General features: G+C 41.5%; 1 protein-coding gene across 1 annotated transcript; it reads left to right on the top strand.

Annotated features, from left to right (window-relative positions):
* Positions 1-26,210, top strand: ctsd (cathepsin D). The gene is made up of 9 exons (XM_034193997.1): positions 1-135; positions 5,027-5,183; positions 7,687-7,810; positions 11,330-11,448; positions 11,560-11,759; positions 21,197-21,319; positions 22,129-22,273; positions 25,548-25,646; positions 25,847-26,210. Exons 1-9 carry the CDS (start codon positions 74-76, stop codon positions 26,006-26,008), a joined length of 1,191 nt encoding a protein of 396 aa, XP_034049888.1. The 5' UTR covers positions 1-73; the 3' UTR covers positions 26,009-26,210.
* Positions 26,211-27,681: the final 1,471 nt, after the last annotated feature.

The raw sequence follows: 27,681 nt of genomic DNA, 5'->3' as shown, positions 1-27,681 counted from the left end.
ATCGGTGTGTTGTCGCTAGCGGCTCAAATTGCTCAGTCATTCTGTTATTCCGTGAGAACCATTCGGCTGTGAAATGAGGGTTTTGTTTTTATTTATTTTCGCGGCGTTGTCGCTCACCAGCGACGCTCTGGTTCGGTGAGAGAACATTAATATTTTTTAAGTGTTTATCTAACGCTGTGTTGGTTCGCTTGTTCGTGGCTGTGGCGTCTGTCGGAGGTAGTGAACAGCCACACTGTGGCCTCTTTGGGCCGATCTGATAACAGTCACGGTCAGAGCACTTGTTCCATCGACATTATCTTTGGTCGTGTTAACCGTTTATTTCGTCTTTGTTTGGTTCATGAAGTTGTTTGTTTTGTATTTAAATTGTCGTTGCGTATGTCACCTTGAACTGTAACATGTTCAAAACCAACTTATTTAGTTCAAACAAAAAGTAATTGATTTGATTAGGAAATGACGATATTCTTAGTTGCATGCATATAATTAACGAGTTAGTATTATGTTGTTGTGCTGTATGCCTTTTTTTTTTTGTCTGTCTTGTCATCACTGTAAAAGAGAAATGTGTGGTTTGTCAGGTATTCGCAGTCAGTCATACTGGTTGTTTTCCTGCAGTTATGTTCATGTGTTTGCACTGCACTTTAAAGTGGGTTCTGGAGATTACATAGCTACACTTCTGACCAGAGTATCTTCTGTTTGTTTCTTCATCAGACAGAAAAACTCACTAAAGTGTCCTTGAGCAAGGTCCTTAATGTACAAGTTGCACCTCGTGTAAAAGATATGGAAAGATTAAACAACAACAAGCCGTGCATTATACGGTTTGAACGCATGATGCGGAGTCTAAAAACACCACGACGTGAAGCGGAGTGGTGTTACTCTGCGAAGTGCATTCAACCGTATAATGCACGGCTTCGAGTTGTTTAATCCACTTGTACCATGGTCCCACACAGTGAACTAACACACAAATATTTATTTAAGTTAACAGAACTTGATAAAAATGCGTGAGTATTTGGGACTATTTTATGCCAGTCTCAAGATATTTTCATCCTTGGTAACCGTTCTCTTCTTTCCCGTCTTCAGTGTTGTCCAGTTCGTCCGATGTTAAATCTTTATGCCGCTGCTTTTGCTGTTCTCGTTTGCTCTCCTCCTCTTCCCATTCCTCAAATGTTATATTTTGGTCAAAAATATTAAATTCACTTGGAAATCCATGTTTTATCGCGTTTCTCTCATTCACCTGTCAAAACACAGCTGATCCACGCCAACTGATTTGCATGTTGCTATGGTGACTACCTGAGCTGAGTGATATTACAGTGACTTAACTCGCTGAACTACATGTGTGTATACACAAAAATAATGCATGCCAGTTAGACATGGAATTCTCACTGACCATGGTATAACATACAAATAATGTTTACAAGCGCAATGGTATGAATATGTCATGAGGTGAAAGATGGAATTTGGTACTTCTAAAGTTTCCCATAATCCCACTGGCAACCCCCTGCGCTTCCCAGAATGCACCGCAACACCAGCAGAGTTCTGGCATTTCAAAGCTATGTAATCAATGACTAGGGAGGATGTGGATGACGTCGATTCAGCGAGTTCACAAGCGATTATGATGATGATGACACATTCTCTCAAGTTAAGAGGTGTAGCACCTGTGATGAACTTCTGCTGTGCCCCGATGTTGTCTTGTTGTCCATACTTCATGGGGTGTGTTTACAGTGTGCCCCAAACTGGAACTTTGCTGAAACTGACCTCTCGCGTGAGTCATGGACCGTGAGATGGCGCGAGATTTACATCTGCGAAACGGCAAATGTTCCATTTTTCACTGAAATATTCTTTCCATTGAATGAATGGAAAAAAAACATTGATTATTTGTTTTAAATAATGGCTAAAATAGATCTTTGTTATTTGCTTTTCTCAGTACAGCGAAAAATCGCGACAGAAATGTGTTGAGCTCTTGATCTGACAGCAGTTCCACTTCACCGAGATGCCCAGCGGGTACTGCAAATGCCTTCGGATGGCTTACAGCGTTGTGGATTTGGTTTTGTGTGTGTGTGTGTGTTTTAGAAGAATGAGCACCGTCAATAAGCTCCCACCATGTTTGTTTTAAAGCTAAGTGCCATTGCCGCAATTGTGAGCATGCACTGTGGTCGGGCATGCAATAGTACGAATCGCATAGTGCAAAAATTGCATACTAAATAGCATTATATAACGGCTGAGTAGATTCTTGTCATTTGATTGGTGCTTTGTATGTCACATGACATTGGATTACTCATTCCATTTTGCGCATTTTGGTTCCATATGTTTTGTACCATTGCACGCTGCGAACCCCGCCCACACACACACACACACACACACTAGTGGAAGAGGCGTTTAGCTAACCATGGCCGGTTTTGTTTTGCTGAAGGACGATGATTTGAACGAACTAATCGACGGTGGTAGTTCTTCTAACAAATCCATTACGCCATACGCAGTATGGAAGCATGAAGAGCTGTTAGGATGAAAACCTGGACAAATTTCTGACGCGATTTTTTTTTTTTTTTTTTTTTTTTTTTTTTTTGTGAAAGTATAACAGACTACATCATCAGAATATGTTTTGAACAATCTAACTGTTTTTCCAAGTTGACTGAGAACAGTTGGGCTCCTGTTTAAATCAAATCAAATACATTTTATTTATATAGCGCCAAATCACAACAAACAGTTGCCCCAAGGCGCTTTATATTGTAAGGCAAAGCCACACAATAATTACAGAAAAACCCCAACGGTCAAAACGACCCCCTGTGAGCAAGCACTTGGCGACAGTGGGAAGGAAATACTACCTTTTAACAGGAAGAAACCTCCAACAGAACCAGGCTCAGGGAGGGGCAGTCTTCTGCTGGGACTGGTTGGGGCTGAGGGAGAGAACCAGGAAAAAGACATGCTGTGGAGGGGAGCAGAGATCAATCACTAATGATTAAATGCAGAGTGGTGCATACAGAGCAAAAAGAGAAAGAAACACTCAGTGCATCATGGGAACCCCCCAGCAGTCTAAGTCTATAGCAGCATAACTAAGGGATGGTTCAGGGTCACCTGATCCAGCCCTAACTATAAGCTTTAGCAAAAAGGAAAGTTTTAAGCCTAATCTTAAAAGTAGAGAGGGTGTCTGTCTCCCTGATCCGAATTGGGACCTGGTTCCAGAGGGGAGGAGCCTGAAAGCTGAAGGCTCTGCCTCCCGTTCTACTCTTACAAACCCTAGGAACTACAAGTAAGCCTGCAGTCTGAGAGCGAAGCGCTCTATTGGGGTGATATGGTACTATGAGGTCCCTAAGATAAGATGGGACCTGATTATTCAAAACCTTATAAGTAAGAAGAAGAATTTTAAATTCTATTCTAGAATTAACAGGAAGCCAATGAAGAGAGGCCAATATGGGTGAGATATGCTCTCTCCTTCTAGTCCCTGTCAGTACTCTAGCTGCAGCATTTTGAATTAACTGAAGGCTTTTCAGGGAACTTTTAGGACAACCTGATAATAATGAATTACAATAGTCCAGCCTAGAGGAAATAAATGCATGAATTAGTTTTTCAGCATCACTCTGAGACAAGACCTTTCTAATTTTAGAGATACTGCGCAAATGCAAAAAAGCAGTCCTACATATTTGTTTAATATGCGCATTGAATGACATATCCTGATCAAAAATGACTCCAAGATTTCTCACAGTATTACTAGAGGTCAGGGTAATGCCATCCAGAGTAAGGATCTGGTTAGACAACCATGTTTCTAAGATTTGTGGGGCCAAGTACAATAACTTCAGTTTTATCTGAGTTTAAAAGCAGGAAATTAGAGGTCATCCATGTCTTTATGTCTGTAAGACAATCCTGCAGTTTAGCTAATTGGTGTGTGTCCTCTGGCTTCATGGATAGATAAAGCTGGGTATCATCTGCGTAACAATGAAAATTTAAGCAATGCTGTCTAATAATACTGCCTAAGGGAAGCATGTATAAAGTGAATAAAATTGGTCCTAGCACAGAACCTTGTGGAACTCCATAATTAACCTTAGTCTGTGAAGAAGATTCCCCATTTACATGAACAAATTGTAATCTATTAGATAAATATGATTCAAACCACCGCAGCGCAGTGCCTTTAATACCTATGGCATGCTCTAATCTCTGTAATAAAATTTTATGGTCAGCAGTATCAAAAGCAGCACTGAGGTCTAACAGAACAAGCACAGAGATGAGTCCTCTGTCTGAGGCCATAAGATCATTTGTAACCTCATTAATGCTGTTTCTGTACTATGATGAATTCTAAAACCTGACTGAAACTCTTCAAATAGACCATTCCTCTGCAGATGATCAGTTAGCTGTTTTACAACTACCCTTTCAAGAATTTTTGAGAGAAAAGGAAGGTTGGAGATTGGCCTATAATTAGCTAAGATAGCTGGGTCAAGTGATGGCTTTTTAAGTAATGGTTTAATTACTGCCATCTTAAAAAGCCTGTGGTACATAGCCAACTAATAAGATAGATTGATCATATTTAAGATCGAAGCATTAAATAATGGTAGGGCTTCCTTGAGCAGCCTGGTAGGAATGGGGTCTAATAGACATGTTGATGGTTTGGAGGAAGTAACTAATGAAAATAACTGTTTAAAATTCGTGTTGGAAGTCAAAGCACCAGTGCTGACACACACCAAAATGTAAGTCCCTTTTCTGTTGTTTATAAATTAATATAATATCAAATGACAAGGATCTATTTCAGCCGTTTTTACATTCTTTCAATGGAACTCAAACATTCATTATTTAATACTCTTGCATGGTAAATGGAACACAATGGCAAATGGTGTTAATCCATGTCACATGATGTACAAACCACCAATCAAATGACAGGGATCTGTTCAGGCATTATATAAAGTGAATTAGTGACATTTTATAGATGCTTTGTGCAAAATAAGTGAAATTCTGTTGACAAGAATTTATGCAATACATGTGTAATCATGTAACCGTGTGAAAACCCAACGGGCCATGTTGAATTTTGCTTTGTTTTTCCAACTAGGATTCCCTTAAAGAAATTCCGTTCCATCAGACGCGAGTTGACGGACTCTGGGAAAAGAATAGAGGAGCTTCTTGGTGACAAACACTCTATTAAGTACAACCTTGGCTTCCCATCCAGTAATGATCCCACTCCAGAAACCCTAAAGAACTATCTTGATGTAAGTATTGCACCATAACCCAATGAGCTGAAGACTCTTGAGTCTGCATTTTCCTATTATGCACTGTTCCCTTTATAAAAGCCAAGTGAGGGGAGAGCTACAACAAATGCTCTCTTGTTTGGTGACCACCTTGGCTCTTTTCTCCTAATCCCGTCTGAATTGAAAGCTAGCCGTCCCACTGTGCCCCTTCAACAACAACAAAAAAAAACTAAAATCCACTGCCCTGATTCATCCTAATATGAGCAAAGAAACTAAAAGCAGGAACCTAGCGTGTGACAGCTGACTCAGATCTGGCACCTGATTTGTAAATGTCTCAATTCTGATCAGCTGACATGAAGCTCAAGCCTTGTGAACTTACTTTTGCAAGTGGTTAAGTGGTTGCAGAAATAAATGTCTTTCACTTAATGGTTGCAACACACAATCTTTCCTCCTGTTTGTGTGTTCATAATCTATTTCAGGTCAGTTTATCTATACTAGGGCTGCAGCTATCGATTATTTTAGTAATCGAGAATTCTATTGATTATTCTGTCGAGTAATTGGATAAAAAGTACTTTTGCATTTTTAAACATCATCAATAGTCTAGGGCTCTCCCTAGTAAGCAATGGCACAATGTTGCTGCACCAAAGTATTGACATTTTGCTGAAATGGTGATGGAATGTCTTTGTTTTGTTTTATTAACCATTTTAATTTTAAAAACCCAAAAAGTCAGAAGGATCATGAGGCCCCACTTTCACCGTCTGTATTCATACTGAAAATCAAGATCAAGCGAGCTTTTGCCCTTCTGTCCACTCTTTCACCATGTGTTGTTGTTGTTGTTGTTGTTGTTTTTTTTTTTTAGTTAAGTGCCCCACCCACATATACCAGAGGTGTTCAGTCAGAACACTGGGATCGATGAGAGTGAAGAGGACCTTCAGTAATCAATAGTGTAAATAAGTGGGGGCTGGTGGGCAGGGGTGAAAGATGTAACAGTTAGACATGAAAATAGTTTTTAAACGTAAGCACATTGTCAAATCGAAATGGACTTTTTGATAATATTTTACATGTTAAGGTTACAGTGACTTATTGGGTTAGCCAAGATGTTAGTCTGTTAAACAATCGAGTCCATATAATGGTGCTGTGCCTCTCTGTAATGTCAGTCACATTGGGCCTCATGCATTAACATTTTTATAAATCTCACTGAAATTTCTAATACTTTTTTGGTAATACAAGCTTGTACATGTGTGACAGGTCAGACTGAAGAAACTCATTCAGCCAGAAAATTGCGTAACTAATGTGCGTGAACATTGTGACTGGCGCCTTTGTGCAAAACATTGCAAGTTCAGGAGGCATGGCTTTGCGTAAATAATGCCCCAAAAATACCATATTAAGTCAAGTGCTTCACCCACATATACCAGAGGTGTTCAGTCAGAACACTGGGATCAATGAGAGTGAAGAGGACCTTCAGTAATCAATAGTGTAAATAAGGGGGGGGGGGGGGTGTGTGTGTGAAAGATCTAACAGACATGAAAATAGATTTTAAACATTTCGCCACATGCACTAACAGTATTAACACAGTCAATTCTGGCTGACCTGGTGATAATGCAGATGTCACGAGTTGGGATTGTGTTTTATTGCATCATAGGTCAAACCAGTTGAAAACTGCTGTGGTAAATCATCTGACCCACAAATGCTGCTTCACTGTTCTTCTTTTCACTGTGTCCTTTTGCATCAGCCAGGTGGTTGGAGTTTGAGAACATGCTTCATTCAAATATCAGAATAATTACATTGACTTGGGGGGGAATCAATAAAAAGATCTTGCAGTTCTGTGAGGAATATGTACCAAATGCACAGCTTATGTTTGGGTGATAGTGTTTTTTATCAGAGTGCAGCTGCATTTTGCACAAGCTGTAACTGATCAATAGTAAAACACAAGTTTGCACTTTAAATACAGTGTATGCATGATTGTGTCATTTGCTAATAAGGACATTGCATGAGGCTGAACTGATTTCAGGAGAAAATTTTGCAATGGCACAAAGCGGATACTGGTCACATAAAAAGAAAGTCAACCTCAGCTTCTCCACTGGTAGTCATCACACAAACCATTTTTGCAAAGTAATCTTGAAACAAGAACGCATTTGTAATGAAGATTCTGACAAACCATTTGACTCAGGTCCTACTAACATTTGCTGACACAAACAGCTGTGAGGTGTCCTGCCTGCAGTGACCCTACGTGATTCATTTTGCATGTTACTGAAATGTGTTAGTCCTGTTTGCTTGTTTATATTGTTGTCACTTTATTAGCTGCAATCAGTAAGCCTGTTCTGTTTTCCCGCAGGCTTAGAATGGAATGAGAGATTATCATAATCTTTTTTTTTAGACCTTTGATTCAGAGACCTGATGTTTTCATGGTGCTTGTACTTCTGCAGAAACAGAAGTCTACAGTATGATAATATGAAATATAGTCTTCAATATGAAAATGTTGCATGCTGATTTTAATAATCTTGTTTCATTCTGATTTTAACAGGCCCAGTATTATGGAGAGATTGGTCTTGGTACTCCTCCTCAGCCCTTCACTGTGGTGTTTGACACAGGTTCCTCCAACCTGTGGGTTCCTTCCATTCACTGCTCCTTGTCAGACATTGCATGCTGTAAGTCCAAATAGTTGTTACATATTTGCACAGATGGTCATGAGGTTTGGGTCATGACCAAAACAACTAGATCGCGGGTACAAGCGGCCGAAATGGGTTTCCTTAGGAGAGTGGCTGGTGTCTCCCTTAGAGATAGGGTGAGGAGCTCGGAGTAGAGCCGCTGCTCCTTCGTGTTGAAAGGAGCCAGCTGAGGTTGTTCGCCATCTGGTTAAGGATGTCTCCTGGGCGGCTCCCTATGGAGGTGTTCCATGATTTATTTATTTATTTCAAACATGTCCAAACATTTACATTTCACATTTCGTTCTCCGAAAATGTTCAAAATGGAGTAGGTGGAAGTGCAAACTTATATATTCCTACCCCGTTACATAATAAACCACTTTACTTTCTTTTTTACTTTTTTACTTTAAGGATCTGTCTTCTCATTGGCACTGAAGCAGCAATGAGGCGTGACGCCGTTCCACATCTTTCGTGTGTTCTGTGCACTATGCTGTTCACATGCAGGAACATGTTATTTATTTATTTACATAGTTGCCGGTTGGAGGGCCTAGGGCCAAGCATCAACCCAGCCCCTTTTTTGAAGAAAGGTGGTTAAAAAGGCCCACTTGACATTAAATGAAATTACATGGAATACATTTAATGAATGAGAAAAGGACAAACAATAAACACAATCAGGTGAGTTATTTATGATACGTTTTTTATTTGTGATGAAATTGAACATTTTATCGTCATTGGCACTCTGATATACATGATATTGGCCCACCCACTCTTCAGGCAGAATTTCGCGTGGAGAGCCCATGCCCTCTGATGGAAGAACGGGTATTTTTTTTTCTCTGAGAGAAATTAGGGTAGTGTTTGGTTAAGCCCCGGTCACACAGTACTAATGAAGGACACCAAAGCCAAAACAAAACAAGAAATCTGGGCTTACGTTGACTTTCAAAGACATTGTTTAGCCGTCGTCCAGCTTCATTGGTGTAGCTGGCACTTCGTCAGAATTTTCAAACTGTTGAAAAATTTGAACGCATCTTGACGGCAACTTCAATTCTTCCGTATTCTGTTTTGCTTTCTGTCTTGATGGTTCCTCATCGTTTGCGTAGTTCCCATACTGTCAGCATTCCGTTTGATTGTCGTCCAACTTCAACCAACCTCCCAAGTCTGACATCTTGCACGAACATTGATGATATCTGAACGGCTCAATAACTAAAGATCTGACGAGCTGAATGTGACTCATCCATGTGTGGGATGAAAAGCAGTGTTGTCATACAGAAACAGTAGCGGCAAGAACGTTTTATCAACTACTTTAACTATTTATGCACCTTCCAGCCATCTCTAGCTGGACAGGCTGTGCACCACAAATGGCTGTGCACACGTTCGCAGGGCATTTGTGGTTGGAATGTGTGCGTGAACGTGCATGTGCACACACGTTTTTGTGAAGACAAACCTGTTGTCAAGACAGCCAGATCCCGCAGCTGCAAGTGCTGTGGAGAGCACAGGGTGGCTGCAGAAATGATCACAGGCTGGCGCTCAGTCTGATACCCACTGTCAAGTCACGTCATCATGAATGTTTTGTTTTGATTTTTGTTTAAAGCGTCAAGGTCACCGTTCGCTTCGTTTTTTTCTTTTGTTAGTTTCGGTTTTGTTTTGTTCTTTTATGCGCTCTGGATTCGCACGCTTTTCCATAATGGGAGAAGTCCAGGCTCATTCAACCACTTTTTTCGACGATTTGTGACTTTGACTTTTTTCCGTTCATTAGGCAATCGCTGTGTGCCGTGTTACCGGGCCTTAAGAAAGTTGTGAAACTGCGCTGTTTGTCTTTTGTTTCTTTCTGTTAATTCTGAACTTTGCACTGAAGAGTTGTCATTCTGGAGTGACCTTTCTATTACCCAGCAAATGTCAGTTAGCTCTTGTTTTAATTAATATGTATTGTAATCACCTTCTTTTCATTATAGCTAATAAAAAGCACTGGACATTGGACATGGACATTCACTCTGTGACTCAGGATATTTGTCGATATTTGCACCATGCACAACATTAATTACATCAAGATGTTTTTACATTGTTTTGTGAAGCATACAATTGGGTTCATAAGTATTTGGACAGTGTCAAGCGGAAAAACTGACAGTTTTGTGTAATTTTGCCTTTTTACTCCACCACAAGGGAAGTGAAATGAAACTGATGTGATTGAAGTTTAGGGAGAACAATGCATAATCAATGATCTACAGAAAATTGTATATCGGTAAGAGTTGAGCTTGCTGAGCAAAGGAATTCCACTACCATCTCACAATCAGCTATATTAATTCAATGTTTTCCTTGATGAAGATGGTGCTCTCAGGGTGGGAGGAAGACTGTGCCACTCTTCTCTTCCCAATAGCACAAAGCAAGTGTTCCTAAGAATCATCACATCATGAAGACGGTGATTGCTCATTTCCACAAAAGGATGACGCATTAAGGTAAAGGCATAACCATCAATGAAATCAGGTCCAGTGGCTACTGGATTCCAGGACTTAACCGTGCAGTAGCATCATGCATTCACCAATGCGTCATCTGCAGGCGGCACAGGAAACCAACACAAGAGCAAAGGATGGCTGATCTACCTCTTGAATGTGTTGAACCTTGACCTCCCTTTACATTCTGTGGTATGGACTGCTTCTGGCCATTCATTACCAAACAAGGAAGAAAGGAGAACAAGCATTAGGGTCTTCGTTTCATCTACTTTAGCTCACATGCCATTCATATTGAGATGCTCACTAACATGTCCACAGACTCTCTCATCAGTGGCCTTCGATGTTTCATTGCCATTCGTGGAGCTGTACAACAAATCAAGTCTGATCAAGGCACCAACTTCGTTGGAGCAAGCAAAGTGAATTATGTTCAAATAATGCTGAAAGGTGAATATAATTAAAGGCTTCTGGAAACATCAGTCTGCTTCACCATTGTCTGACCAGGGTTTAGCTACATTTAGACTCCTTGAATTTAAGCTGAAAGGCTACATGACAAGCACATCTTGATTGTTTCTTTCAAGTCCACTGTGATTGTGTGCAAAGACAAAATTACAAAAACTGTCACTGCCAAAATGCAAATGTACCTGATCCTCACAAAGTGTTCAGATACGTAGACAAAAACCTCCTCAGACCAGCTGAACCACAGGTTATTGGTGGTCATGTTTGACTCTAACTAATTTTATGTACAGCCAGTATAATTAAGACATACAGCTAATCCAAATTTGTCCTTTTATGTCACAATTAATTTACACTCAGGGTTGAAAAGATTTAGAATGGATTCGTGTGTGTGTGTGTGTGCGCTAATTTGAGCAAGTTGTGATCACTGTAAAAGTTGGTGATTCTACCAATGATTGATTGTGACTTAGGTTATCACGCCTGATAATGCAACTGTTTCACCTGGTATACACGCTTGTTTTGTTGTTTTAAAAAATAAACAAAAAACAAATAGCAAGTTTTACAGTATTGAACATCTTCCACTTTTGTTATGATTTTTTTTGTTTGTTTGTTTTTGCCCCTACAGTGTTGCACCATAAATATAATTCTGCCAAATCGAGCACATATGTGAAGAATGGTACTGACTTTTCCATCCAATATGGAACGGGGAGTTTGTCGGGGTACCTCAGTCAAGACACATGCACAGTAAGCTTACCACACACACACACTGAACTAAACTGTAGTTTCACTGTTGTCTTGTCATAAAACTCCATGACATGGTCTTCCCCCTGCACCCCCACCCTCCTTTTCTGTCAGATTGGAGACCTTGCAGTAGATAAACAAACTTTCGGGGAGGCCATCAAGCAGCCAGGAGTGGTGTTCATTGCAGCCAAGTTTGATGGCATTCTCGGCATGGCCTACCCAAGCATTTCCGTGGATGGGGTGGAACCAGTGTTTGACAACATCATGCGCCAGAAGCTGGTTGAGAAGAACCTATTCTCCTTCTACCTGAACAGGTGCAGAGGTTGACATAAAGCCACTTCCATGTAGGACCTGCTCTGAATAATCGCATAAGAACAGGGTCACTGTTAAAGCAGTACCAGTTAAGAATAGAATACAAGTGGAATATTCTCACAGGCATAGTTACTGCACACATGCTGAAAATAACACAGCAGTACAACCAACATGACAACACCCTGAGCAGCAGCAGGTTTTGAGCTTCAAAACTGCTTTTTCAGGTGTCCAAAAAAAAACATGGGTGATGTTACGCTGGATGTGTGTGTGTGTGTGTATATATGTATGTATATATATATATATATATATACAGAATCTGACTATTTTATTGACGCAGGGAGATCATTCCACAAAACAGGGGCACAATAAGAGAAAGCTCTGTGACCCATAGACTTTTTATTCACCCTAGGCACACAAAGTAGTCCTGCACCCTGAGAATGCAAAGCCCGGGCCGGTATGTAGGGTTTAATTAGATCAGCTAAGTAGGGAGGTGCCAGTCCCTGAATAATTTTATAGGTTAATAGCAGAATCTTAAAATCTGATCACACAGTAGAACAACTGAATAACTGTTTCAAAGAAAACAGTAAGTAATGCATTCAGCCACCATGGCCTGTATGCGCTAGTGTTAATTTTGTCACCTGTTTTTTAATTTAGTCTGTCAAAGGTCCTTTTTAGTCATGTTTAGTCACTCATATAGACATACATTTTTATTTAGTCATGTTTTATTTTCCTTACACGCTTTTCTATATTACAGTAGAAGCTCAATGCGCTTTACAGTAATGCCTCGCGTTCACCCATTCTCTCTCTCTCACACACACACACAGATGTCTGGGTGCTGCTAACCAAGGTTCTGAATACACACTGGGATTAAGGACCTTGCCCAAGGGCCTGTCATGATTTAGTGACGTGTGTGTGTATGTATATATATATATATATATATATATATATATATATATATATATATACCTCCCTTAGCGATATGGTGAGAAGTTTAGTCAACCGTGGGGAGCTTGGAGTAGAGCTGCTGCTCCTTCACGTTGAAAGGAGCCAGCTGAGGTGGTTCAGGCATCTGGTAAGGATGCCCCTGGGTGCCTCCCTAGGGAGGTGTTCCAGGCACATCCATCTGGGAGGAGACCGCGGGGAACACCCAGGACTAGCTGGAGAGATTATATCTCCACACTGGCCTGGGAACACCTCAGGATACCCCAGTCAGAGGTGGTCAACGTGGCACGCGAGAGGGAAGTCTGGGGTCCCCTGCTGGAGCTGTTACCCCCACGACCCGAACCCGGAAAAGCGGTTGAAGATGAATGATGAGATGTATGTATGTGTGTATATACACTCAACAAAAATATAAACGCAACACTTTTGATTTTGCTCCCATTTTGTATGAGATGAACTCAAAGATCTAAAACTTTTTCCACATACACAATATCACCATTTCCCTCAAATATTGTTCACAAACCAGTCTAAATCTGTGATAGTGAGCACTTCTCCTTTGCTGAGATAATCCATCCCACCTCACAGGTGTGCCATATCAAGATGCTGATTAGACACCATGATTAGTGCACAGGTGTGCCTTAGACTGCCCACAATAAAAGGCCACTCTGAAAGGTGCAGTTTTATCACACAGCACAATGCCACAGATGTCACAAGATTTGAGGGAGCGTGCAATTGGCATGCTGACAGCAGGAATGTCAACCAGAGCTGTTGCTCGTGTATTGAATGTTCATTTCTCTACCATAAGCCATCTCCAAAGGCTTTTCAGAGAATTTGGCAGTACATCCAACCAGCCTCACAACCGCAGACCACGTGTAACCACACCAGCCCAGGACCTCCACATCCAGCATGTTCACCTCCAAGATCGTCTGAGACCAGCCACTCGGACAGCTGCTGAAACAATCGGTTTGCATAACCAAAGATTTCTGCACAAACTGTCAGAAACTGTCTCAGGGAAGCTCATCTGCATGCTCGTCATCCTCATCGGGGTCTCGACCTGACTCCAGTTCGTCGTTGTAACCGGCTTGAGTGGGCAAATGCTCACATTTGCTGGCGTTTGGCATGTTGGAGAGGTGTTCTCTTCACGGATGAATCCCGGTTCACACTGTTCAGGGCAGATGGCAAACAGCGTGTGTGGCGTCGTGTGGGTGAGCGGTTTTCTGATGTCAATGTTGTGGATCGAGTGGCCCATGGTGGCGGTGGGGTTATGGTATGGGCAGGCGTCTGTTATGGACGAAGAACACAGGTGCATTTTATTGATGGCATTTTGAATGCACAGAGATACCGTGACGAGATCCTGAGGCCCATTGTTGTGCCAACATCCAAGAACATCACCTCATGTTGCAGCAGGATAATGCACGGCCCCATGTTGCAAGGATCTGTACACAACTCTTGGAAGCTGAAAATGTCCCAGTTCTTGCATGGCCGGCATACTCACCGGACATGTCACCCATTGAGCATGTTTGGGATGCTCTGGACCGGCGTATACGACAGCATGTACCAGTTCCTGCCAATATCCAGCAACTTCGCACAGCCACTGAAGAGGAGTGGACCAACATTCCACAGGCCACAACTGACAACCTGATCAACTCTATGGGAAGGAGATGTGTTGCACTGCATGAGGCAAATGGTGGTCACACCAGATACTGACTGGTATCCCCCCCAATAAAACAAAACTGCACCTTTCAGAGTGGCCTTTTATTGTGGGCAGTCTAAGGCACACCTGTGCACTAATCATGGTGTCTTATCAGCATCTTGATATGGCACACCTGTGAGGTGGGATGGATTATCTCAGCAAAGGAGAAGTGCTCACTATCACAGATTTAGACTGGTTTGTGAACAATATTTGAGGGAAATGGTGATATTGTGTATGTGGAAAAAGTTTTAGATCTTTGAGTTCATCTCATACAAAATGGGAGCAAAACCAAAAGTGTTGCATTTATATTTTTGTTGAGTGTGTATATATATATATATATATATACACACACACACACAGTGGGGAAAATAAGTATTTGACCCCCTGTCAGTTTTGCAGGTTTTCCCACCTACAAAGAATGGAGAGATCTGTCATTTTTATTGTAGGTGCACTTCAACTGTGAGACACAGAATCTAAAAAAAAAAAATCCAGAAAATCACATTGTATGATTTTTAAATAATTAATTTGCATTTTATTGCATAAAATAAGTATTTGACCCCCTAGAAAAACAGAGCTTAACATTTGGTACAGAAACATTTGTCTACCATTACAGAGGTCAGACGTTTCCTGTAGGGACCAAGTTTTCACACACTGCAGCAGGGATTTTGGTCCACTCCTCCATACAGATCTTCTCCAAATCTTTCAGGTTTGGAGTTTCAGCTCCCTCCAAAGATTTTCTTTTGAGTTCAGGTCTGGAGACTGGCCAGGCCACTCCAGGACCTTTTTAAATGCTTCTTACGGAGCCCCTCCTTAGTTGCCCTGGCTTTGTGTTTGGGGTCATTGTCATGCTGGAAGACCCAGCTATGACCCATCTTCAATGCTCTTACTGAGGGAAGGAGGTTGCTTGCCAAATCTCGCAATACATGACCCCATCCATCCTCCCTTCAATACGGTGCAGTCATGCTGTCCCCTTTGCAGAAGAGCACCCCCAGATTATGATGTTTCCACCCCGATGATTCACGGTTGGGATGCTTTTCTTGGGGTTGTTCTCATCCTCTAAACATGGTAAGTGGAGTTGATTCCAAAAAGCTCTATTTTGGTCTCATCTGACCACATGACCTTCTCCCATGCCTCCTCTGGATCATCCAGATGGTCACTGGTGAACTTCAAACAGGCCTGGACATGTGCTGGCTTGAGCTGGGGGACCTTGCTGCCCTGCAGGATTTTAAACCATGACAGCATCATGTGTTACTAATGTAATCTTTGTGACTGTGGTCCCAGCTCTCTTCAGGTCATTGACCAGGTCCTCCTGTGTAGTTCTGAGCTTTCTCAGAATCATCCTTACACCACAAAGTGAGATCTTGCATGGAATCCCAGACCGAGGGAGATTGACAGTCATCTTGTGTTTCTTCCACTTTCTAATAAATAATCATAACAGTTGTCTTCTACCAAGCTGCTTGCTTGTTGTCCTGTAGTCAATCCCAGCCTTGTGCAGGTCTACAGTTTTGTCCCTGGTGTCCTTAGACAGCTCTTTGGTCTTGGCTATGGTGGACAGGTTGGAGTGTGATTGATTGAGTGTGTGAACAGGTGTCTTTTATACAGGTAACAAGTTCAAACAGGTGCAGTTAATACAGGTAAAGAGTGCAGAATAAGAGGGCTTCTTAAAGAAAAATTAACAGGTCTGTGTGAGCCAGAATTCTTGCTGGTTGGTAGGGGATCAAATACTTATTTTATGCAATAAAATGCAAATTAATAATTTAAAAATCATACAGTGTGATTTTCTGGAATTTTTTTTTTTTTTTTTTTTAAAGATTCTGTCTCTCACAGTTGATGTGTACCTACGATAAAAATTACAGACCTCTCCGTTCTTTGTAGGTGGGAAAACCTGCAAAACTGAAAGGGGGTCAAATACTTATTTTTCCCACTGTGTGTGTGTGTATATCAATCAATCAATCAATTTTTTTTTTTATATAGCGCCAAATCACAACAAACAGTTGCCCCAAGGCGCTTTATATTGTAAGGCAAGGCCATACAATAATGATGTAAAACCCCAACGGTCAAAACGACCCCCTGTGAGCAAGCACTTGGCTACAGTGGGAAGGAAAAACTCCCTTTTAACAGGAAGAAACCTCCAGCAGAACCAGGCTCAGGGAGGGGCAGTCTTCTGCTGGGACTGGTTGGGGCTGAGGGAGAGAACCAGGAAAAAGACATGCTGTGGAGGGGAGCAGAGATCGATCACTAATGATTAAATGCAGAGTGGTGCATACAGAGCAAAAAGAGAAAGAAACAGTGCATCATGGAACCCCCCAGCAGTCTACGTCTATAGCAGCATAACTAAGGGATGGTTCAGGGTCACCTGATCCAGCCCTAACTATAAGCTTTAGCAAAAAGGAAAGTTTTAAGCCTAATCTTAAAAGTAGAGAGGGTGTCTGTCTCCCTGATCTGAATTGGGAGCTGGTTCCACAGGAGAGGAGCCTGAAAGCTGAAGGCTCTGCCTCCCATTCTACTCTTACAAACCCTAGGAACTACAAGTAAGCCTGCAGTCTGAGAGCGAAGCGCTCTATTGGGGTGATATAGTACTACGAGGTCCCTAAGATAAGATGGGACCTGATTATTCAAAACCTTATAAGTAAGAAGAAGAATTTTAAATTCTATTCTAGAATTAACAGGAAGCCAATGAAGAGAGGCCAATATGGGTGAGATATGCTCTCTCCTTCTAGTCCCCGTCAGCACTCTAGCTGCAGCATTTTGAATTAACTGAAGGCTTTTTAGGGAACTTTTAGGACAACCTGATAATAATGAATTACAATAGTCCAGCCTAGAGGAAATAAATGCATGAATTAGTTTTTCAGCATCACTCTGAGACAAGACCTTTCTGATTTTAGAGATATTGCGTAAATGCAAAAAAGCAGTCCTACATATTTGTTTAATATGCGCTTTGAATGACATATCCTGATCAAAAATGACTCCAAGATTTCTCACAGTATTACTAGAGGTCAGGGTAATGCCATCCAGAGTAAGGATCTGGTTAGACACCATGTTTTCTAAGATTTGTGGGGCCAAGTACAATAACTTCAGTTTTATCTGAGTTTAAAAGCAGGAAATTAGAGGTCATCCATGTCTTTATGTCTGTAAGACAATCCTGCAGTTTAGCTAATTGGTGTGTGTCGTCTGGCTTCATGGATAGATAAAGCTGGGTATCATCTGCGTAACAATGAAAATTTAAGCAATACCGTCTAATAATACTGCCTAAGGGAAGCATATATAAAGTGAATAAAATTGGTCCTAGCACAGAACCTTGTGGAACTCCATAATTAACTTTAGTCTGTGAAGAAGATTCCCCATTTACATGAACAAATTGTAATCTATTAGACAAATATGATCTAGGAGACAAATATATATATATATATACACACACACACACACACACACACACACTCTCAACAAAAATATAAACGCAACACTTGGTTTTGCTCCCATTTTGTATGAGATGAACTCAAAGATCTAAAATGTTTTATATCACATTTCCAATATCATCATTTCCCTCAAATATTGTTCACAAACCAGTCTAAATCTGTGATAGTGAGCACTTCTCCTTTGCTGAGATAATCCATCCCACCTCACAGGTGTGCCATATCAAGATGCTGATTAGACACCATGATTAGTCCACAGGTGTGCCTTAGACTGTCCACAATAAAAGGCCACTCTGAAAGGTGCAGTTTTATCACACAGCACAATGCCACAGATGTCGCAAGATTTGAGGGAGCGCGCAATTGGCATGCTGACAGCAGGAATGTCAACCAGAGCTGTTGCTCGTGTATTGAATGTTCATTTCGCTACCATAAGCCGTCTCCAAAGGCGTTTCAGAGAATTTGGTAGTACATCCTACCAGCCTCACAACCGCAGACCACGTGTAACCACACCAGCCCAGGACCTCCACATCCAGCATGTTCACCTCCAAGATCGTCTGAGACGAGCCACTCGGACAGCTGCTGAAAAAATCGGTTTGCATAACCAAAGAATTTCTGCACAAACTGTCAGAAACTGTCTCAGGGAAGCTCATCTGCATGCTCGTCGTCCTCATTGGGGTCTTGACCTGACTCCAGTTCGTCGTCGTAACCGACTTGAGTGGGCAAATGCTTACATTCGCTGGCGTTTGGCACGTTGGAGAGGTGTTCTCTTCACGGATGAATCCCGGTTCACACTGTTCAGGGCAGATGGCAGACAGCGTGTGTGGCGTCGTGTGGGTGAGCGGTTTTCTGATGTCAATGTTGTGGATCGAGTGGCCCATGGTGGCGGTGGGGTTATGGTATGGGCAGGTGTCTGTTATGGACGAAGAACACAGGTGCATTTTATTGATGGCATTTTGAATGCACAGAGATACCGTGATGAGATCCTGAGGCCCATTGTTGTGCCATACATCCAAGAACATCACCTCATGTTGCAGCAGGATAATGCATGGCCCCATGTTGCAAGGATCTGTTCACAATTCTTGGAAGCTGAACATGTCCCAGTTCTTGCATGGCCGGCATACTCACCGGACATGTCACCCATTGAGCATGTTTGGGATGCTCTGGACCGGCGTATACGACAGCGTGTACCAGTTCCTGCCAATATCTAGCAACTTCACACAGCCATTGAAGAGGAGTGGACCAACATTCCACAGGCCACAATTGACAACCTGATCAACTCTATGCGAAGGAGATGTGTTGCACTGCATGAGGCAAATGATGGTCACACCAGATACTGACTGGTATCCCCCCCAATAAAACAAAACTGCACCTTTCAGAGTGGCCTTTTATTGTGGACAGTCTAAGGCACACTTGTGCACTAATCATGGCGTCTAATCAGCATCTTGATATGGCACACCTGTGAGGTGGGATGGATTATCTCAGCAAAGGAGAAGTGCTCACTATCACAGATTTAGACTGGTTTATGAACAATATTTGAGGGAAATGGTGATATTGTGTATGTGGAAAAAGTTTTAGATCTTTGAGTTCATCTCATACAAAATAGGAGCAAAACCAAAAGTGTTGCGTTTATATTTTTGTTGAGTGTTTGTGTGTATATGTGTGTATATATATATATATATATATGAGAGAGAGAGAGAGAGATTTCTTTTCTTTTTTTTTGTCAGTTCACTGAAACTGAACATTTTTCTGCTTAGACATGGTGATGTGTAATTATGCAAATTTTCTGTACATCTGTAAGGGCCCCTTCACACACACAGTGTGAATTTGGTCAAATTACAGCGAAACAGCACACCATCGAAACATCGCACCGACGGGCAGGCCTGCATGATCCTGGCGCGATGGTTCGTGCACGCAGTGGTGTCTTTCGAGCAGGAACATAGTGGGAGCTGCAGCAGCTCACACTGCACATCAGCGCTGGTGATGTGGAAGAAAATAAAATGAAAGCCAACTGTATAATTAGTGAATACCACTGGGTTGATATAAATAATACATAAAAGGGGGCACAATACAGAACCGTGTGGTTAAATAAAAAAAACTCACGGGATTCGAACCCACACACTCTGATTACCAGATGGAAACTTTACCACTGAGCCACAATCACTGTCTCATAACAGGAGCATGAAATGGTTAAAATCATCAAGCAGATAAACTTATTTTCTAAAAAAAAAAGAGAAAAAAAAAACTGCATTTGGTATGGTGTATTTCTGCTGATATGTGCCTGAAAGTGGTGTCTTTGTCATACTGTTGACCTTTCATGTAGTCCTGCAGCGCGCCGCTCACTGTCCTGTCAGACAGACAGATGTGACGTTCAGATCACCTGCTGCATGTCCACATGAACTGGCGGTCCAGTCCAGCTGAAATAGCCTGTCAATGTGCACGCTCTCCAGCCCATTGCAGAAGCGACATATGTTTTTATGTATTTCAATGTGAGGACAGCAAGCATACACATGCGTGTGTCTGTCAAAACATGGTGTGTGTGTGTGTGTGTGTGTGTTCTGCAGCTCTGATGTCCAGGACCAGAGTTGTCAACAGCTGCCACGCCCCTGTCCGTTCAGCGCACAGACCAAGGTGTCACTCTGTGATCAGATGAGAGGTGCCTCACCTGCGTGGGAGCGCATGAACCACGCGCATGCTGGGGGGTGGGGGAGCGTACGACGTGTTGTGGGGGCAGCCGACACACTGGCACGTCACGTGCACTCAGCTCAACTTCACAGTCGTAGGACACTTAGACAGATTTCACATTCAGCTCAACAGTGATCGTCTGCTGACGGTTTTCGTGAGGATAGTACGATTGGCCACACATTTTCTAAGTGCCGAACGAGCGGTGTGATGTTCGTGTGTGTCAGCTGGAATTTGGCCGACACCTGCCATAAGAGGGTTTGAATGGCCTCGCATAGCGCACACTCCGTCTTTCAGCCACTGGTGTGCGCAAATAGTTGTAGCAACAGGTGTACGAGGCGTTTGAGGCAGCTACAAATGAACACATTTTGCATACGATTCCTGCTTTATGCGCGCTTCATGCGCACTTCGACCAAATTCGCACTATGTGTGAAGGGGCCCTAAGATTTCTTTCTGCTCTGAGTTATAGAGGTGAGTTAACTTTTGTGTTTAAAGTCAATTGGAAACTTGAAATGTTTTAAACTGTTTTGAAAGAAATGCTTCAAATTTGGAAGTGTTTGTATCGAGCTTACAGTACTTGTAGATGTTCTACCTGCATCTGTTGTCAGAGGGGTGAAGTGAAAGTTGATCTGACAGTTTCCAGTGCCGTGTCCATCTCGGGTTGAAGTCTTGATTCCAGTTGAGATGACACCGTTTGTATTCATTTATTATGCAGGGACCCAGAATCTGAGCCTGGTGGTGAACTTCTGCTGGGAGGAATGGATCCAAAGTACTACACTGGTGACATCCACTACGTCAGCGTCACCCGGCAGGCATACTGGCAGATCCACATGCATGGGTGAGTGCTCAAGTGTCAACGAGCCCGCATTTACTCAAGACTGGGATCAGGATACTGCATTTTCATAAAATCCAACATTTAAGATGCTGGACACATTGAGTGTAAATTGTACCTAAATGCACTCCATTCTGCTGTGCATGTGTGTGCGTTGTAACTGCAACACAATCCTGTATGATGGTGAGATGATGTCATATCATGAGGAACTGCATGTTTGAGACTTTTGTCGTGCACTCTGTGCCATAATTTTAGTATGAGGTGTGTCATAAGGTGCTGTGTGCAAACATGTTTGCAATTTGTGACACAGACTTGTATGCACACCATGACACGACACATTCACGTCTCCAGATGCAGCACTTCATAAGTGCACTTTCTTCAGTATACACACTATAAAAATCTGTTTCAGACATTATGATTTTGAAGTGCATGTGTCTCACAAGGGGGCGCCACGGTGACTTAATGGTTAGCAGTGTTGTTTCACAGCGAGGTCATGGGATTGATTCCCACCTGTGACTTTTCTGTGTGGAGGTTGCCTGTTCTTCCAGTGTTTGCGTGGGTTCTCTCCAGGTGTTCAGCTTCCTCCCACATCCAAAGAGAAGCAGGTTAAAATGGTTTGGAAACTTTTAATTGTCCGTAGGTGTGCGTGAAGGTGTGAAGGTGTTTGTCTGTATGTAGCCCTGTGACAGGCTGGCGTCCTGTCAAGGGTGTACCCCGACTCACGCCCTGTGACTGCTGGGGTAGGATCCAGCCCCCTGTGTCCTGATCTTGGGTAAGCGGTTGAAGGTGTGTGTGTGTGTGTGTGTGTTTTACAGGATGGTGGTGGGCAGTCAGTTGAGCCTGTGTAAAGGAGGCTGTGAGGCCATTGTGGATACTGGGACGTCTCTGATCGCTGGGCCCTCTGCTGAGGTCACTGCCCTCCAGAAGGCCATCGGAGCCATCCCACTCATCCAGGGACAGGTGAGATGAGCCCATCATCTGTTTACACATTGTTCAGTTGAGCATCTTTTGTCCATTTTAAGTAATAATAATAAAACACAGAGCAAGAAACCTTTTTTTTTTTCCTTTATCTCCATAACCAATAGGGCTAGAGAGATCTAAATTTGTATTGATCAGCAAAATAGTTGTTATTGATTGGTATAAGTGGTGTCATAAAAGGAAGTCATGTTTGTTCAAAGCACACATTGTTTGCTACAACAACTTTTATCTCTTGCTTCAACAATGATGCTTTATAGTAATTTCACAGAGAAATACTTGAAAGAAGACAAAATGAAATGTAGGCTTGAGTTTTCCAGAAGTCTTGGAGGAGACTTGACTGTAGCTTTACTGGTGAGGCAACAGACGAAGGTTGTGAAAGTAGTCTGTAATAACTGACACTGAAGAGTGCAGTTCTTTCAGAGTAGTGGGTTTACATTACCTTAATGAATTAAAAATTGGGCTTTTTTTTTTTTTTTAATTTAAACACCTGTATTATGAAAACCTGAAATATCGCAAAAAAAGGTTTTTTATGCCCTTGTGAGGTGGTTTTTCCATTTCACAAAATTTCTTTTTTGTGCAGTTATAGGTCACATGGCCTCCAAAGAACCATGTCATTCTATAATAATGGAGCAGTACGTGTGCACAGAGGGAGAGACCAAGGGCTTCTCAAAGGTTATAATGAGACAAATGTTATGGCAATATTTGGAAGGAATAGAAGAAAAAATAACAACTAAATGCCTATGTTTTTAGGGGACTCACCCATCCATAGTCACGACTATTGGAATGATGGTTATTGCGAGGGGACAAAACCCAATTGTCCTATAACATCACTCAACAAGAGCAGTCAGAGATTTCTGATGTCCGCCAATCCGGATCCAGATCACCTCCAAAATTCAGTGCCCTAATATCTTACCTGTGGTGTAAATTTGGTCAGAATCCATGAGGGAGTTTTGAAGTAATCCTTCAAAGCCTATATAAAGGGAAATCTTGATCCAGAATCCGGATTTAGATCACCTCCAAAATTCTGTGGTCATCCATGCTCTAATGGCCCAGTCACACGGCATTTAATGAAGGGCAACGAAGCCCAAACAAAACAAGAAATCTGGACTTTCATTGACTTTCGTTGGCATTGTTTAACCTTCGCACAGCTTCGTTCCTGCAGCTGGCACTTCGTCAGGATTTTTAAACTGTCGAAAAATTTGAAGGAATGCCACAGAAAACCTCAGTTCGTCCGTATTTTGTTTTGCTGTCGTTCTTAATATTTTTTTATTGTTTGCTTAGTTTTTGTAATGTTAGTGTTTAGTTTGACTTTGTTGGACCAGTTGAATGTTTACACACAGTACAGAAGCCGTTTCTGAGCGCTGCTGCCACCACTGCGTTCATGTCCCGTCAGAAATTACAGGGAAAACTCAACCTGTTTGGTTGGGTTTTTTAATCTGGGTGGGGGGTTATATAGGACGGAATTAATCTTTTGTGTGGATACAGTTAATTATTTTGCCACAAGCAACTGCTGAATTTGAAACAACAAAAAAGTTGTATAATTTCCAACAGTACTTGAACACAGTGGCAGCAGCAGCTCCTGCGTGCGTTTATTATTTTTTTATTGAATATAACAATATGAGTGTAGGAATGACAATCCAGCCCTTATGTACATGTGGCAACAGGTAGATAATTCAAAAGATAATGTAAAGAGCTGTTCTGGAAGGCAGAATTCACTTTGTGGATCAGCTGCAGCTAGTTGAAATAACCGCACGAGTCAATGCGCGTTCACACGGACTGATCAATTTACTGTTCACACTTTACACTTATTTATTCCCCATTTTGACAGTTTTTTGTTTTTTATATATATATATATATATATATATATACACACACACACAGTAGTGTTCAGAATAATAGTGCTATGTGATTATTGTGAACACCCCCTTTTCTACTTTTTTTTTTTACTAATAGCCCAATTTCATAACCTTAAGAGTGTGCATATCATGAATGCTTGGTCTTGTTGGATTTGTGAGAATCTACTGGTACCTTGTTTCCCATGTAAGGTATGTTTCCCATGTAGGTTAGTAACATAATACAGTGATACAGTAGTGACCACAACACACCAGTTTTTTTGGAGCAAGACAAAGCATGCAGCGTGTCGTCAGACAGTGAGGATTCTGATGATGGACATGATCCCTCTTTTGTTCTGGATGAGGAACCAGAGGAGGTGGTCCCACCGACATGCGCAAAGATCTCCACAGCTTCTGTTTGCAGTTTCTCCAGGACTCAGGCGCTATGAGCTCTGGCAAAGCGCTGAGTCCTGGAACTCAGAGATGCAGACACACACTGCTCCAGCAGTGGCTCCAGGCGTGTTTCGTTTAAATTGTCAAGATCAACGTTAGCTTCGGTTTCAATTACTTCCTCTTTCGTCCCTTTTGCGCTCTTGTTTCGCAAGCTGTTCAGTGCTAAAACTCTTTCGTGCACCATTTCTCAATGAATTGTGACTTTTTTACTTTTTTTCCTTCATTCAGGAATCATTGTGTGCCGTGTGACCGAGCCATTATATGTATCCATGGTGAAAATTTCTTGAGAATCCATGAAATAGTTTTAATATAATCCTTCAAAGCCTATATAAAGTGAAACATGATCCAGATTTGGATCCAGATCACCTTCAAAATTTAATGGGTTCTTCCATGGCCCAATATGTATCTGTGGTGAAACTTTTGTGAAAATCTGAGTAGTTTTGATGTAATCCTGCTAAAAGACAGACAAATAAATACATAAATGCCAGTGTTTTTGACAAGTTCTGAAAATATTGCTTACATTTTGTGCAAATCTGTTATTGAAACCTTTCTTTCGTAAAACATTCATTCAGGTGTTATGAATGACCTGCTTTGGATCGAGGGAAAACATCACTTCATTTTTGGAGCAAACCTTTATTTGCTGGATTAATGTGCAGCACAAGACTCTCACCTAGTTACAATAATTCAACAGCTGCATGCTAACTCCTCTTACTCCTTCTCCCTTTTTCCCTGAATTTTGTTTGCATTCCCGTATTAATTTGCTTATGATATAACTATTTTACTTCTGAAGCACTAATTTGTATTGATATTTATTTATTGTGGTATTGTTTTATTTTTATTTATTCATACATTTTTTTTGTTGTTGTTGGTTGTTTGAAATATTGCTGCTCTTGGCGTTTGAATTGCCCCTTGGGGACAAAGTTTTTTTGAATTTGAATTAGTTATAAGAAGTGCCTCTGGTTGTGTTGCAGTATATGGTGAAGTGTGACAAGGTTCCAACGCTGCCCATCATCACCTTCAACATGGATGGACAGGCCTACACTCTGACCGGAGAGCAGTACATCCTCAAGGTGAGCAGTCAGATCCTGAAGGAACAATAACACCCTGTTTTCTCATAAAACAAGTGCAGCTTTGTTTGATTTGGCACAGCGTGGAACAGCAACTCGTTAAGTCCTGCACACCGAGTATTGTTAAATTGGTAATAATTACTTGAAGACTGTCAATGTAAGCATCAGTATTTTTGAATGTGATTCTCCTACTACACATCCAGGAGTCCCAGGGTGGACAGACCATTTGTCTGAGTGGCTTCATTGGCCTGGACATCCCTGCCCCGGCCGGCCCCCTGTGGATTCTAGGAGACGTGTTCATTGGCCAGTATTACACCATCTTTGACAGAGAAAACAACAGGGTCGGCTTTGCCAAGTCCAAATAATCAGAAGTAGCAAAAGGAGCCAAGTTGGATGGCCAAGTCGCCGGTGTTGCACATGCCTGTTGCTTTTCAATCATTCACTATTTAGCAATAGACCCAAAATGCACTGATGGAGCAATGTTCAATATTTTACAATGCAAGACATCTTACAGGTTGGAGACTTGATTTATTGTAATGTATCATCAAGAATCTGCTGAATGCACAGGTGTTGCTTGTTAATGTTTTAAAAAATAATCAGGGGCTTTGTTTTTTTGTTTTGGGTTTTTTTTAACTGTTTTTTTAAGTGGCATTTTAGGGGTATGTTGGTTTTATGCTGCTATATGTAGTGAATAAACAGTTTTTAACCAGTATGTTTTGCATTTCTGCTTTTACCAACTAATTTTACTGTAGTTATAAGAGTTTGCAGATGCCGGCAAGTGTGTAACATTTGTCTTGTATACACAAACAGCAAATTAATCTCTGGATGTGACAAATATATCACTTTATTATTCCCTCAAACGCTACACATCACTCTAATGTACAAAACATCAGCTATATACACAACAGTTATTTTATGGAATGTGCTCAGTAAAATACAGTCCACTTAGTGTGTGTGTGTGTGTGTGTGTGTGTGAGAGAGAGAGAGAGTTTGCCATCCCATTGTTTGCTCACCAGAAAATGGTTTAATTTAGTAAGGCTGATAGAAAAAGGATGCAACAGGATCATGGAAACAACACATCAGCTATGAGACAATGAATAACCTGATACAGGCTTAACTGTAGGGGACTTCAGGGGTCTAAATTTTAGTCTTGACCCAAAACAGAGCTGTTGAATGCTGGCCCTAACATGCAAAAGGGTTTAAGAAAAAAAAAAAAGACCTGGCAATAAATGGAACTCACCCACGTTATTTGACTCAAACATCTGTGAAAGTGCAGGAACATCCAAAGGGACAGAAGTGTGATGTGCCAAAACTTCAGATGAGACAAAAATTCTTCAACTGATGTCGCACATGATCAGCTGAGAGGTCTGCTTGGACTCTGCCACATACTGGACAAACTTGGCCAAAGAATCAGACCAGATTAGATTTGCTGTAATTTATGATCAATCTTACCATTTTTTTTAATCTGACCCTTGAAGACCTCCTACTTTACAATTAAAGTATATTCATAAGATGAACCAGTACTCTTGCAAGAGCTGTATTTTAATAAAGTGAAATATCAGATGGAGTTCATATTAACAGAAGGCATCTTGGCTGCAAAATGATCTCATGAAAACATTCCAGCTACACGCTCCTGCTTCTCAGTTTGTGAAACAAACTAACACAGGTATAGTCCAATACTGCCACCTTCTGGGTAAAATAAGTCACCACTCAGTTGGGGGGGGGGTGTTTGGGCAAACAAAACTTTGTTTTTGACTCCACTTTTAAGTATCTTCAGAGATGTGACCGAGATTCTTAAACAGTAAATGAACCAGGTGTGTCCTTAATGAGCTGATTTAATGTTGCAGAACACAGGCTGTAATTCTGAAGCACAGTTTGATGTGATAATAAACACGTGCCTGAGAATCGGTGATGAGTCTTTTCTTCACTCACGGCCTGCACTAAAAAAAAAACTGATGCATTGGATGAACTCAAATTATGAGCAAGAATTCCATCTAATACATATATGTTGCCCCAACTCATAAAGGACATCCATGTA

Source organism: Thalassophryne amazonica, chromosome 2, assembly GCF_902500255.1.
Source record: "Thalassophryne amazonica chromosome 2, fThaAma1.1, whole genome shotgun sequence".
Taxonomy (NCBI): Eukaryota; Metazoa; Chordata; class Actinopteri; order Batrachoidiformes; family Batrachoididae; genus Thalassophryne; species Thalassophryne amazonica.
This window is presented reverse-complemented; position numbering and strand designations above follow the sequence as displayed.

Excerpts from the sequence above, each read along its gene's own strand:
- ctsd (XM_034193997.1), top strand. The coding sequence starts at position 74 with ATGAGGGTTTTGTTTTTATTTATTTTCGCGGCGTTGTCGCTCACCAGC. Across the intron at positions 136-5,026 it reads ACCAGCGACGCTCTGGTTCG|GATTCCCTTAAAGAAATTCC; the intron begins GTGAGAGAACAT and ends TTTTCCAACTAG. Across the intron at positions 21,320-22,128 it reads TGGCAGATCCACATGCATGG|GATGGTGGTGGGCAGTCAGT; the intron begins GTGAGTGCTCAA and ends TGTGTTTTACAG.